Source organism: Quercus robur, chromosome 10, assembly GCF_932294415.1.
Source record: "Quercus robur chromosome 10, dhQueRobu3.1, whole genome shotgun sequence".
In the NCBI taxonomy this organism is placed as follows: Eukaryota; Viridiplantae; Streptophyta; class Magnoliopsida; order Fagales; family Fagaceae; genus Quercus; species Quercus robur.
The window spans coordinates 37,423,774-37,437,760 of record NC_065543.1 but is presented as its reverse complement, the minus strand read 5'-3'; the positions used below and the strand labels follow the sequence as shown (position 1 = coordinate 37,437,760).

The 13,987-nt window shown below is 32.6% G+C and overlaps 2 protein-coding genes across 2 annotated transcripts; both read left to right on the top strand.

Annotated features, from left to right (window-relative positions):
- Positions 1–6,964: 6,964 nt before the first annotated feature.
- LOC126701936 (dirigent protein 22-like) lies at positions 6,965–7,638 on the top strand. The gene has a single exon (XM_050400394.1). It carries the CDS (start codon positions 7,008–7,010, stop codon positions 7,554–7,556), a length of 549 nt encoding a protein of 182 aa, XP_050256351.1. The 5' UTR covers positions 6,965–7,007; the 3' UTR covers positions 7,557–7,638.
- A 2,616-nt stretch (positions 7,639–10,254) lies between these two features.
- LOC126701935 (protein BREAKING OF ASYMMETRY IN THE STOMATAL LINEAGE) lies at positions 10,255–12,920 on the top strand. Its single transcript, XM_050400392.1, has 5 exons — positions 10,255–10,502; positions 10,748–11,103; positions 11,239–11,361; positions 11,539–11,699; positions 12,634–12,920. Exons 1-5 carry the CDS (start codon positions 10,415–10,417, stop codon positions 12,740–12,742), a joined length of 837 nt encoding a protein of 278 aa, XP_050256349.1. The 5' UTR covers positions 10,255–10,414; the 3' UTR covers positions 12,743–12,920.
- The last annotated feature ends 1,067 nt before the right edge of the window (positions 12,921–13,987 follow it).

Below are 13,987 nucleotides of genomic sequence, written 5' to 3'. Positions count from 1 at the left end.
ATTGTAAAAATATATCTCTAACTCTCACTTAAAACATTTCTTACAAAATAGGATCACTCTCCCACTAACCCACTTCTTCAAAGCAATTATATGTTTAATGTTCTTTTTTAAAAAAATAATAGAAAAACAAATTAAAAAAAAAAAAAAAGTTAAACAACCCCACGTTGCTTTTTTTTTTTTTTTTTTTTTAAAAATCATCTTCACATTTATCTTCCTATAAAAATAAAAAAATTTAAAACATCCTCAAGTTTATCCAAAAAAAAAAAAAAAACTAAATAGATATATACATATTTGATTAAAATTTAAACTGCTTTTAACTTCTTTGTATAATTATTATCTATATTATTATTTAAAGAACTTCCCCGGTTTGGATTGGACATTTTTTGGGTTCCAAAATACACCTACAGCCTACGTTTAAGTAGGGGCAAAATTTAAGGATAACACTATGAAAATATATCTCTAATTCTATCCTAAAACATTTCCTACAAAATAAGATTATGTGCCTCATTTTCTGTTCATGCAACTTCTTAAAATGAGAATCCTTAGTTCAATTTCCATAAAAACATGGTCCTTGACTTACCCTTGAGATTAAAGTCAATTATCTCGCCCAAAAACAAAATTAAGTCAATGCTTAATCAAACACCAAGTATTAAATTTGACAAAACCATATTTGAGAATTTTAAATCTAAAACCTCAAATTAAGAACTACAAATTGGCTTGATCCCCATCAAGGGTACGTAGGCAACCTAAATAAATTATTAGGTGCAGTCACAAATAAATAAAAACACATATCTCCTCAAACACACACACACACACACAAATATATATGCAGACAGTCAACGTGATTGGAATCAAAGGGTCTTCTCTTAAAATAAGGAATTGTAATTAAGAGATACATTATCTTGAATGGACATTACTCACATCAATAAAACCTATACGCCAAGGCCTATGGGTGAAATTATGTTTGATGGACTTTATTAAATAACAATTTTTGTTAAATATTATTTAACAATTTTCGTTACACATAATTTGACAATCTTTGATAAACATAATGTAACAATTTTCATTAAACATAATTTTTTATTAAACCTAATTTAAAGATTTTTGTTAAACTTAAGTTAAAAGATTTTCGTCAACATAATTTTTTGCACATCTGGTGGGACCCATTCTCCTTTTCATCTCCAACTATGTCTTATACATCAATTTTTGTGTTGTAAATAGGTTTTCCAATGGCTCCACAAGTGATTGTTTACTTCCACAAACTTCCTACAACTACACAAGGAGCAATTGGTTGTCGCATGACATTCACCATTGATTGCCCTTCCATCAAATTTGAGGTACCAAATGATGAACACATGACCATCATCCAAGTTTCGTCAATTTCAAAGACTTCAAGGAAGAGGAGGACAAGGAAAATTGGTAAAGCTAAAAAATCTCAAACTGAGGGTTCAAATGTGAATGACCCTAATACCATGGGTATGACCCCAAGGCTTCTCCCCATTTAGATGATGATTGGCTCTATCCCAATCACTTTGAGAACAACTAAGTCAGTGATGGTGACGTCAACAAAGATGAAGTTAGTAAGCTATGGAACGCTTGAGTATATTCTTCCAAAAAGGTATGTACGTTTTCTAATCTATGTATTATGGTTTTGTCTATGGTTTTTTTTTTTTTTTTTTTGGAGCCTCTGTTTATGGTTTTCATTCTCTGTGAGGTATTTTTCCTTTTAATGAATATATTTCCTTTGTACAAAAAAAAAATAAAATTAAAATAAAATTAAAAAAACAACTAACTAACTAACCTCAATTTGGTTCCTCTTCCTCTATGTAAAATACTAACCTCCACATTTGTTTTTTTGTTTTTTTTTTTTATTTTATAAATACTAGCCTTTGAGCACGCGCTCACACACATGCTTAGAAACTCTTCTATTATGATTAATAAAAATTAGTAATTTGCATCCCAAATTATAATGGATGCAAATTATTAAATTTTTACAAAAAAATAGAAATGTCTCTGAGCACATGCGTAATTTTTGTTACACATAATTTGACAATCTTTGTTAAACATAATGTAACAATTTTTGTTAAACATAATTTGAGAGTTTTGTTAAACATAATTTGAGAGTTTTGTTAAACATAATTTAACGATTTTTGTTAAACATAATTTAACAATTTTTGTTAAAGATGTGTTAACCATTTTCTTCAACATAATTTTTGGCACACCCGGTGGGACCCATTCTTCTTTTCATCTCCAACTATGTTTCTTATACATCAATTTTTGTATTGTAAATAGGTTTTACAATGATTCCACAAGTGACTATTTACTTCCACAAACTTACTGCAATTGCACGAGGAGCAAGTATTTGTCACATGACATTCACCCTTGACTGCCTTTCCGTCAAACTTGAGGTACCAAATGATGAACACATGACCAATATCCAAGTTTCATCAACTTAAAAGGCTTCAAGGAAGAGGAGGGCAAGGAAAAATGCTAAAGCTAAAAAATCCCAAACTGAGGGTTCAAATGTGAATGACCCTAATACTATGGGTATTGTCCTAAGGCTTCTCCCCATTCAAATCATGATTGGCTCTATCCCAATCACTTTGGAACAACTGAGTTGGTGATGGTGATGTCAACTAATTTGAAATTAAAAACCTGTGTAACACTTGAGTATATATTTCAAAAAGGTATGTACGTTTTCTAATCCATGTATTATGGTTTTGTCTATAGTTTTGTTGGTTCTTTTAAAAAAAAAAAAAAAATTGGAGCCTCTGTTTATGGTTTTCATTCTCTGTGTTGTATTTTTCCTTTTAATGAATATATTTCCTCTATACAAAACACACACACACCAAAAAAAAAAAAAAAAAAAACCTCAATTTGGTTCCTTTTCCTCTATGCAAAATACTAACCTCCACATTTGTTTTTTTGTTTTGTTTTGTTTTTTTAAATAATAGCCTCTGAGCACTCTCTCACGCGCATACTTAGGGGCTCTTATATAAATATATATATATTCTTTTGGTAAAGGTTAATAATTTGCATCCATTATAATTTGGGATTATTACTTTTTCGATCACAAAAATACATAGGAGTTTGATGAGTTTTATGTGCTTTGGATGAAATACTTTTTTCATCACAACCTTAGGTATTTTTGTGGTTGGAAAATGTAGTAATCCTAAATTATGCCATTATGTGCTTAGGGATTTTTTGTCCAAGGATGTGGGTGATGTGGCTTACGGCAACACCTAATATTATATGGGTGACATTTTTTTTTTTTTTAATGATGGAATGGGTGGCGTGTTTTAATTATTTAGTATTCATCTAGCAATTCACAATCAGACTATTAACCAAGATGAGCGGAATGGCCAAAATGAAAATTTTAAAATGTTAAGAGAAAAAAAAAATCTTAAACTATAAAAGGCCAATAGTCATATTATTAGCAATATTGCCTCACTATCTAATAACTTTATCCTCTCTCTCTCTCTCTCTTATTTGGTTTGGCTTGTGTCCATCTATGGTGATTGGTGATGAATGACGATGGTGTCCTAGCAATGGTGGAGAGTGACAATGGTGTCATGTTAATGGTTGGGAGCATTAGTGGGGGAGGAGAGATTCGACTAAAGTGCATTGATGGTCAGGAGTAGCAATGTGGCCACAACAATGCACTTAAGTCGAATCTCTCCTCCCCCACTGATGCTCCTAACCATTAAAATGACACAATTGTCGCTTTCCACCATTAACCTACCAAATCGAACTGTTATGGTGCATTGCACCTTGTGTAGATCAGTGCCCACCCTTCCATAAGTGAAGTGCAATTAGGCATGAGGGAAAACCACCCTTGTCGGTGTGATGCAACCCCCCCCCCCCCCCCCCAAAAAAAATAATAATAAAACTAGCCACTTACATTGTGAATAGCCCTAGAAACACTTATACTTGTTTTGCAATATGGCACTTGGTGCCCACATCTATCTTAGTTTCTCCCCACATAGACAACATTGAACCATCTTTTAAGCTCATTTCATCTATAATTTATGTTGGAAAAACACATGTTTGTATCGCACACAAAATATATGCAGCGGAAAATTAATGGATCTACTTCATTCGCAATAAATAGCATGTACTATGTAAATTTCATAATATAAAAATAAGAGAGTGTACCTTGATGCAGTGAAATTCAAAATCAAAGATTAGAAATACTTGGGAACACTTTTAATTTTCACTCCAATTCCACTTGTGCCCAAGAAGTGTGGTCTCTCAATCAGTTTATACGAATATGTTCAAGGGAAAGTAAGAGAGTGTCCAACACTCACATACAAACCATTTCATTCTCTTACCAAATTCTGTATGTTTCTCTCCTTATAACTGATTATCTAATTGGACTACCCTTTTGGGCTATACCAATTGGGCTTTAGTATGTGGCTTGGAGTAGGATCAAAAGGGAACAAATAAGACACTAGTTCCAATAGGCCTTGGGCTTTTCTGTCAACTCTTGACAAGTCAAAAGTTACTATTAATTATATTTAATACTACTATATAAATATAATTGCACTCTATGCCTTATTAATAAATTATATCCCACGACTTTATTATACATACAACCCCTTCATAAAATATTCATAGTAATACAAAGTCATGTAGGTTGACTGCCACTTTGAAGATTACTACATCTTAATTCTTGAGTACCCGGTTTAATCCTTTAAGTTATTCATCATATATTTATGAAATCTAATTTCATAAATATATACTTTAGTCACTCCTTACTAAAGTGGTTATGCCTAACACTCAGAATAATTGAACCCTTTAAACTTATATCAGGGAAATATTTTATATTTCCGTTAAGAGATTATAAATTCTATCCTGAGAATATATGTTCCATCAACACTAAATGTGGCTACCCAACATACTGAGATTTTGATCGTAACTTTAGATCTCACTCCTAATATATCAAAGTAACCTACACTTCATGATCGGGTTCATTATTCTCTCAGGATTAAGGGTTTATGTAAATAGAAGTCGTGAGATTTATTATTCGTTTGACAGTCGTTAGGAGAATAATAAATCTCACAGCGGTCCAGTTCAATATGTCTTAACTCTTAAACATATCAACATACTAACTAGAAATCTCTACTTCCATGATCAAAACAAATTATCTTAGTTGATATATTATAGTCTTCGCAGATGAAATGCCTAATTTCATCACCGATTATGAACTAAAATTATGAGTTTACAAAGAACTTGTGATTTATATCTTCTGTGACTAAATCACATACTATGCATCCCATGGACTATATGATAATGTCCAAATATTCATGTTACCACTATTTTAGATAATAATAAAACAACTTTATTAATAACAACATTAAGTCATACATAGCATCATACAATAATATTTAGGGGCACTAATCCTAACAATTTCATCTATAATTTGTGTATTTCTCTAGAAAACCATTGAAGGCCTTACCCTAACCCCCACCTCTCCCCCCCCCCCCCCCCCAATCCAAACAATTCGACTGCAACATTAGCATTGTTTCCACCCACAAAACCTCACTTATGGAAGGGTGGGCATCGATCTACACAGGGTGCGATGCATCGTACCAGTTCAATTTGGTAGGTTAGTGGCTTTGAGCAACAAAGAACAAAGAGGGGAAAGGGCTACATGGTGGCAATGGAGAATAGTGGCTTTGAGCAGTGGAGGCAAAGGGAGAGAGAGAGAGAGCGACTAACTGAGACTGTTGGTTTGTCAAAGTGATGTGAGAGAGAAACTAAGAGCATTTAGTGTTTGTGAAAAATTTATGAGGTTGAGATAAGAGAGATTCAAACATGCGGCAGAGAGAAAAAGAGGTAAAAATTATATAATCTAAATAATGTTGTTTCAAGTTTAGTTTTGTTTCTTAAAAAAAAAATATATATATATATATATATATATAATACTAAAATGACGTTGTTTTAGACCTAAAATAAAAGATTCCAACTCTTATTTTCATATTTCAATTTTATGAAAATATATTATCTTTTAACAAAATTGTCAAATGGATTGAAAATTTTTCAAAAGACTTTTTATCCCATTGAAACTCTTTTAGACCGCCCAAATGTGAATGGTCTATAATTTCTCATTAAGAGACTAGTTACTTCTATATGTTCATAATTATTGCTCAAGGTTGAAAGGACAAGCGAATCAGTACATCGGTCAAAACACAAAATACAATTTTTTTTTTCTTTTTAAATTATAATTCGATTGTTATAATAAGTGAATGAGATAAACTCCAACCTATCTAATCGATATAACTGAGCTAAAAGGCTCTTGTACAACACAAAATCCTATATTACTCTCAAGCACCTAAATTTCATTGGATATGGATTGTTTGTAATATAATGTACCAAGAGTGCTTTTTAGCAGCTTCTAAATTTTGTATAATAAAAAAATACAGAGAATAGAACAATCAAGAACAATTGAAAGTTTTGAGTTTTCTCTGTAACATTTTGTGTGGTGGGGGGTTTGCCCCCTCTTTCAAGTTCCAACTCCAGGCTTTGAATTGTCCCAAAAATGATACACTCATTAATTCAAATTAATCTACGTAGACTTCAAGCGGATTAGGTGGGTTGTTACCGGTTGTATGACTTTGGAATCTTCCTCTTCTTTATCGTGCTTCATGGGCTTGAATCATAAGGAAGTAAAGGAAGGAGAGAAGCTTCGATCCAATGAAGAAACTAGAAAACTAGGAAAAACATACAGCCATCAACATCCACCTGCCCCTGATTTGGGTTTAATCTTCAACAAAATGGGCACTCAACCACTGGGAACTTGACAAATGGCCAATTTCATTCCCACATGCGTGGAGGCATAGAGCCTAAAGTCATTGGCATTATTCCAAATAGAAAATATGTTTCCACAACTTGGAAAATGTTGCAAATCCTGGTCAACCCGGAACCAAGTTCCCCACTATATATATGAATATACATTTCTTCTCTAAACTTACATCTAAAACAATTTTCTCTTGAGTGTATTAACCATGGCTGTACCCAGCAAACTTGTGCTTCTCATTGCTGTTCTTGTTGCTTCATGCACCACAGACACAGAGGCCTTGAAACACAAAAAAACCCATATCCAATTCTACATGCATGACATAGTTGGTGGCCCAAAACCAACTGCAGTCCAAGTTGCTCGCCGGTTGTCCAACTACACTGGTTCAGACCCAATAGCAGCCATGTTTGGGTCTGTTTCAGTCATGGATAACCCATTAACAGTCACGCCCAACCCAAATTCAACAGTGATTGGACGAGCTCAAGGGATCTATGCCATGGCCTCACAGCACGACGAGTTCAGCCTTCTCATGACACTGACATATGGGTTCATCAGTGGACCATATAATGGCAGCTCTTTTAGCGTGGTGGGCAGGAATCCAGTGATGAATGAAGTGAGGGAAATGCCAATTGTTGGAGGCACAGGGATTTTCAGACTTGCTCGTGGGTATTGCTTTGCTAGGACTTATTCAATGTACCAAATGGATGCAGTGATTGGGTACAATGTGACAATACTGCATTACAATGAGACAGTGTGACCATTTGTAACAATTTAGACCAGTCATGGGTTAAGGGTTTCTTATACTATAGAGAAAATAATACTAAAAATTATGAGTGGAATGTTTTTCTTCATGAAAATTGATTTATTATTATTAAGTTTATATATTTAATAATATTAATTGCATATTACTTCATGAATTTAAACAAATTTTGAAAGTTATACATGTTTACTATGGTGTAGAGATTTGTATTATTTGATGGGACAAGATCATCTAATCGTATAGTAAAAAAAATATATATATATATAAGAAATCTAATTGTATGGTCAATTAACCAGTTATATGAAAGATCTTCTCAATTCGGAGTATGAGAGCTCTGCCCTTCTATCCTCGATACACTTTCAACTTGAGGAGAAATGAAGGGATAATCCAATAACCGAATGAGCGATGAGTACGTTTCCCAAAAGGAAAGCGAGGCATTAGCTACACGAGCTATGTCCGCCGGGAATTAATTACTAGAGGCTGAAACCCTTGCCATTATCAAGGTATCTTCCCCCAATCTTGCCCATGATAGTGAAATCAACATCCTTTTGACCACAAACATGGTTATGGCTAAAATTAAGGAGTAGCCTGTGCCATAATCAACCCTAAAATTTCCCAGTACTTCCACCATAATTTAGTATGAGACAACTATTATATTACACTAGCCTCATCGCTCATCACATGCGCGATGAGGTTTTTTTTTTTTTTTTTTTTACTAGTGTCATAATTTTTCATTCATTCAAATTTGAGGTTTACATGTTTTCTCATTAATATTACGCATTTAGAGCTACTAATACAATCAGGAGTGTCATGAGATTAGTTTCAAAAAATAAACAAATATTACACATTTATTTTGTAGCAAAAAAAAAAAGAAAAAAAAAAGAAAGAAAAATTGTGTTTTATTTTATATATATATATATATATAATTTTTATTTTGAGAATCTAATTTATAAATGGATAAAGCAATTTAAAAATCAATAAGAGAGTGGCCCTATTTTTTAGGCAATGTTTTAGTGGGAGTTAAAGTTGTATTTTTACTAGATTGTCCTTTAGTTTTATCTCTACTTAAACATAGGGGCATAGTGATATTTTTGAACCAAAAAAATTAAAATCTCAAATAGGGAAAATTAGGGGTGTGCATAGGTCATGTTGAGTCAGGTTAAGAGTATTTTTTGACCCAACTCACTATGGTGGGTTAAAAAAAATTCAATCTAACCCAACCCATTATATAAGTCCAACCTAACCCAACCCAACCCACATGGGTCGGGTTGAACCCATGGGTTGGACAATTTTTTTTATTAGTATTATTATTAAATTGAGAAAAAAAAATATAAATATAAATATATTAAAAAAATTCAAAGATTAGTATCAATATAACTCTTTAAAGGAAAACAACACTAATTACTAGACAACAATAGTAATTTACTAGGATTTGTGTAACTAATTGGCTATTATATAAGATAGGAAGTACTGGTTATTTAAAAAAAATATTAATTATATAATATATTTTAAATATATATTAAATATATGGGTGGGTCGAGTTGTGTTTGGCGAATTTAGAATTATGACCCGAACCCAACCCGACTCGTTATCAAAAAAAAAAAATTGTAACCTAACCCAACTCACCAAGTCCTAAAAACCAACCCAACCCAGCAGGTTGGGTTGGATTAGGTCGGTTTTGGTGGGTTGGCTGCACACCCCTAGAAAAAACCCTTTAAATAGTAGTATAGACATATAGATATAGATACTGTCTATAATATTCCTTGGAGATTACTAATTAAGAGTAATTCTTAGGTACTCCCAAAATACGGAAAATAGTACTCCCTCCTCTCACATTCATGTTAGGGTCCACTTATTAAATTTGTTGTGAGGTTCACTCATTAAATTCATGGTGGGATCCATCATGAATGTGAGAAAAGAGAACACTATTTTTCCGTATTCCAGGAATACCTAAAAATTTTCCACTAAGCATAGAGTGCTTAGGTTAATGCCACCAAACCATCATCTTTCCTTTTTCAGATGTCCAATTCTAGTAATATTAGAACCATAAACATTTTCATAACAAGGTAATGTAATATAAATTATGATTGGAGTATCAATTTTACATTAGTTTACCATTGACCCTGCTTTTAGTATACATTAATCACAACATGCCATATTGGAAGTGGTGCAAAATGTTAGGAAAATTTTTTGTATATGAGATTTTTTTTTTTTTCGATGCATTTTATACGAGATTTATTGCTTCCTTCGAGTGAAAAATTATTAGGTACTTCCGGAGTACCATAAATGTATAGTCCCCCTCTCACATGAATGGTGGGTCCCACCTATGAGAAGTTTATTTCCAAGTTTAGCCATGTAGTCAACTAGTCACTAATTCATCATCAGTATTAATTGTTGTATCTATAAAAATGAAAAAAACAAAAATCTCATCATTAAGGTGAAACGCAATCTTATCCTAATTTATTTATCAATTATCATTTGAAGTAAATATTTACTATTTGTTATCATTTATGAGTTTTTCATTTCCCGACTATTCATTAAAATTAATAATGAATAAGAATTGAAATTTATGTTTTCGTCAATTAAGAACAAAATTGTGGACAGTTGTCAACTGGGACTCCACAAATTTCTCTCCTTTTTACCATGTATAGAGAACATAACTGACTCATTACTCATAATGGGTTTAACACTGTAACTCCCTTGGTCATGCAGTCCCTTTTTCAAATTCAAATGGTCATTTCCCTCTCCCATAAACCCAATTGGCCAATTCCCTTCTCTCCTCATTTCTTTCTCTCTGATCATTAAACTGTTTTTGAAAGACCACAATTAAACCATAACATAAAAGAAGGTACAAAATGTGCACACCATGGACAATTCCAAGGTTTGTCAGATGGAGAGTGAGGGACTGGGCTTCTTGTTTCTTGGCTTGCAGGTTTCCTATAGGTAACCGATAAGAATCTCCTCTATATATCTTTTCTTTTTTGAAGTTTCTTTCTTGCTGGGTGATAATCTTTTCTCTGTCAGAAGTGAAAATCATTATAACCATAGAAGACCATTATTAATTTTTAGCTTTTTCTTTTTTAAGCTTGCTATAGTATTCTTTCATTCATAACATGTTTGATCATGTTGGCAATTAATTACAATTCCTTCCCTTCATTTGATTGAATTGTCATATATTTCTTTCACAGATGATGAACCAAATACATATCGTTCTTCATCACCTCAACCAGTGAAAAATATGTCTTTCGACAAAAAGGGTGATAGTAAAGTCAATCAGAATAACAAAAAAATGTCATGGCACAAAAAACGCAGCAAAGAGAAACGACCAAAACTCAGTTCCACACAACAACCTAAAGACTCCAACAACAACATTCCAGTTGAAAATGGCGCTGATGAAGCACGTTGGCCACATTTTTCAGATGAAGAATACATAGTATTCTGCTTTAGAGAGGATGGAGCATTTGATGTAGTCAAAGATGGAAAGCCAGAAACTTCCAAACCCTTTGACTGCACGTCCAGAAATTCAAGACCTGTAAACCGAAAGGTTAGCAACAGTGCTGTGTCTATGTCCTAAAGTTGAGACCAGAAAAGCAGAAAACAAAAGTTAGAAAAAAAATATATATACTTTTGATTGATGTGATTGATGACTTTGTTTATTTCTTTGGTTTTGGACAAACAGCTTAATTATGTTGACGAAGCCAAAACAGTTGTAGAAAGGTATAGCAATGAGGAAAAGTTGAAGAGAGATGGACATGATATTTTCCCTACAAATGATGGAGGTGTTAGGATCTCTGACCAAAAGGTATAGTAGTGCCTTTTCTCTGTTGAATTCCCACTGGACAAAAAGTGTCTTTTTATGAAGGTTGTAACAAAGAGTTTGACATAGATTCCCTACCTTCACCATCATTATTTTCATGTTAGAATGTGACTTGAAAATATAATTTGTTGTTTTTATCATTGTTGTTGTTATTGTTGGTAGGATGAGGAAGAAGATTGCATATACTTCGATACAGAATCGCCTACACATGGATTCAGAAGGAGATATCAAAGTGAGGAGGTTGAAGACCGTGGCCTGGTATCAGTAGAATCAAGTGAATCCAATCTATCAGATGGCAGTTCACGCTCTTTTGCCTTCCCTGTGTAAGTTCAAAATTCTTTGTTGTTGTTTCTAAATTTCATGTGGTTAATCCAAGTTATATATAGTTATTAATAAGTTTAGGGACTATTTTTCACAACTGCTAATGTGATATGTTGTAATTGGTGTATAATACAAGAGATGTCAGTAGGGACGAAGCTAGGATTTTGAGTTACGGCGGCTGGATTATAAGCAAAAAATAAATAAATAAATAAATTCCAAATACGCATCATTAAGTATTAACCCACTCACAACAAAGACATAAGATAAAGACACAAAACGTCATTGTTTCCTACTACATTACAGCAATTGTATCAGCTCTTGCAAAAATTATTGTCTATTTTCACATAAGAACCTAATTTTCCTATTTTACATACTCAATTTCAAAACACTCCAAAAGAAATTATCTATTTTACACTGCTTTTAATTTTAAAAAAATTCCTCATCAATTTTTTATTATCTAAAATCATATCTCTCTCTTCCTCAACCAAAACCCACTACCGTCAATCTAAAGAATTACTAAAATATTCATTTGCATAGCTACAGTAACTATGTAAATTTAGACCGTTATAATTGCACAAATGTATTTTTGCACAATAATACATAAACGGATGTGAATGTATTTTGGGTTGATTGGCCAAATTTGGGGCCTTATGCTATTTCATAACAATGAATGAAAATGTTCTTATAATACAATCAGTGAAAAATTGTAGGGAGTGGGTCAAATATAAAGTTGTAGAGAATATACCTACTTTTTATTTTTTTTAAAGGATAGGAGGTCGGGCCCCTATCTGGCTTCGTCCCTAGATGTTAGTGTTAAGTTTATATGAAAGTAATATTGTTTCAATTACAGCCGGTTGCATTAGTAAGTTGTGAAAAAAAGTTGTCCCCTAACATTGTTGCTATTGTAGTTGTCATGAAGTTGGTGAAACCATGCAGGTTGGGTTGGGAATGGATGGGTAGTCCTGTGCAGATGCCAAAATCAGAAGGCCTGCAGTTAAGGAAGCACAAGGCCCGTTTTGTGGGCTTTCAGTGTTGTAAATTCTGAAGTTTGCTGTCTCTGTCTCTTTCTCCGTTCTCTTCCACTCTCCCTCAATTTTGTCTCACATAGGATTGGATTGAACATCAAGAAACTACTTGTACTTATCATTCATTCGTACAAATAGAAATGATTTTAATGTTTAAGATTTTTAACCATATGTGAATATCCCACTTTTAAGTTTTAACTATTTTAGTTCACGAACCTACTCGTACGATTGGAATGTTGGATGTATTTTTCCTGTGTTTGACAGCCAAAAGCCACATAAACATTGCTTTTCAAAAGCAGAAAAAAAAAAAGGTAGTTCCAAAATTTATGCCAAACAATATGGGATTTGATATGATTAATGAGGGAAGTCAAAGCTGCCGACGAGAGCCATGCCTCTAGGCCCCAAGTAATGAACCTAATTAAGTTGGCACACACCATTTAAGCTGAACAAATTTGCCAACTGGTCCAACTGAAGTTTTTTTGGACATTCCAAAGAAGTTGAGTTACTTAGCAGCGGATTGCAATTTTGCATAGCATTTATATTCAACCAGTCTGTAAACCGTGCAAAGTTTAGGATGTTATGATTTTTTTTTTCTTTTTTCTTTTTTTGCTTAAATATTAAATTTGAATACATTAATAGTCATTTGTTCTTTTTTCTTTTTCTTTTTTAAAGAAGAAAACCTAAGAACTACATTAAATATAAATTCAGCCATAATCTACTAGAAGTACATGATGAAGGTGAGGATGAACATCTTCCATCTACACAGTTAAACCACTAGCATGTCTCGCATGCATGACTAGGTTATGACAGAAAAAGATATTGCTGAAGGTATCTATAGTTTGTTTGGTTATTCAATCATCAAAAATTTTACCAATTTAGTTAACTAGAATCCACCAATATTTTAATGTAAAGTCTAAATTCATAATGAAATTTAGATTCTTAAAAGCTTATATGACATAATATTAATTAATCAATCAAAAGTAAAATGTTTTTGGTTTTATATATACTAGATATTTTAACATAAATATAATTTTTTTCTCTCTTTTATTATTATTATTTTTGTCTAATTATGAAATTTCATAATAATGAAATTTGATAATTAAGGTAACTATTAATATGCATTTATTGTGATTGTGTTTTATATGGATTTAAATATTATATCATTAGGCATTTATTATGATTATGTTTAAATATGAAATTATATATTATACTATTAAAAGAAAATATGATGTATCGAGATTCTAATGGATGGTTTAATTATGGAA

What these genes read in the sequence shown, in the direction of transcription:
- LOC126701935 (XM_050400392.1), top strand. Translation starts at nt 10,415, where the DNA reads ATGTGCACACCATGGACAATTCCAAGGTTTGTCAGATGGAGAGTGAGG. An exon ending in CAAGACCTGTAAACCGAAAG is followed by an intron (nt 11,104 to 11,238) that starts GTTAGCAACAGT and finishes TTGGACAAACAG; the next exon opens with CTTAATTATGTTGACGAAGC. An exon ending in TTAGGATCTCTGACCAAAAG is followed by an intron (nt 11,362 to 11,538) that starts GTATAGTAGTGC and finishes TATTGTTGGTAG; the next exon opens with GATGAGGAAGAAGATTGCAT.
- LOC126701936 (XM_050400394.1), top strand. Translation starts at nt 7,008, where the DNA reads ATGGCTGTACCCAGCAAACTTGTGCTTCTCATTGCTGTTCTTGTTGCT.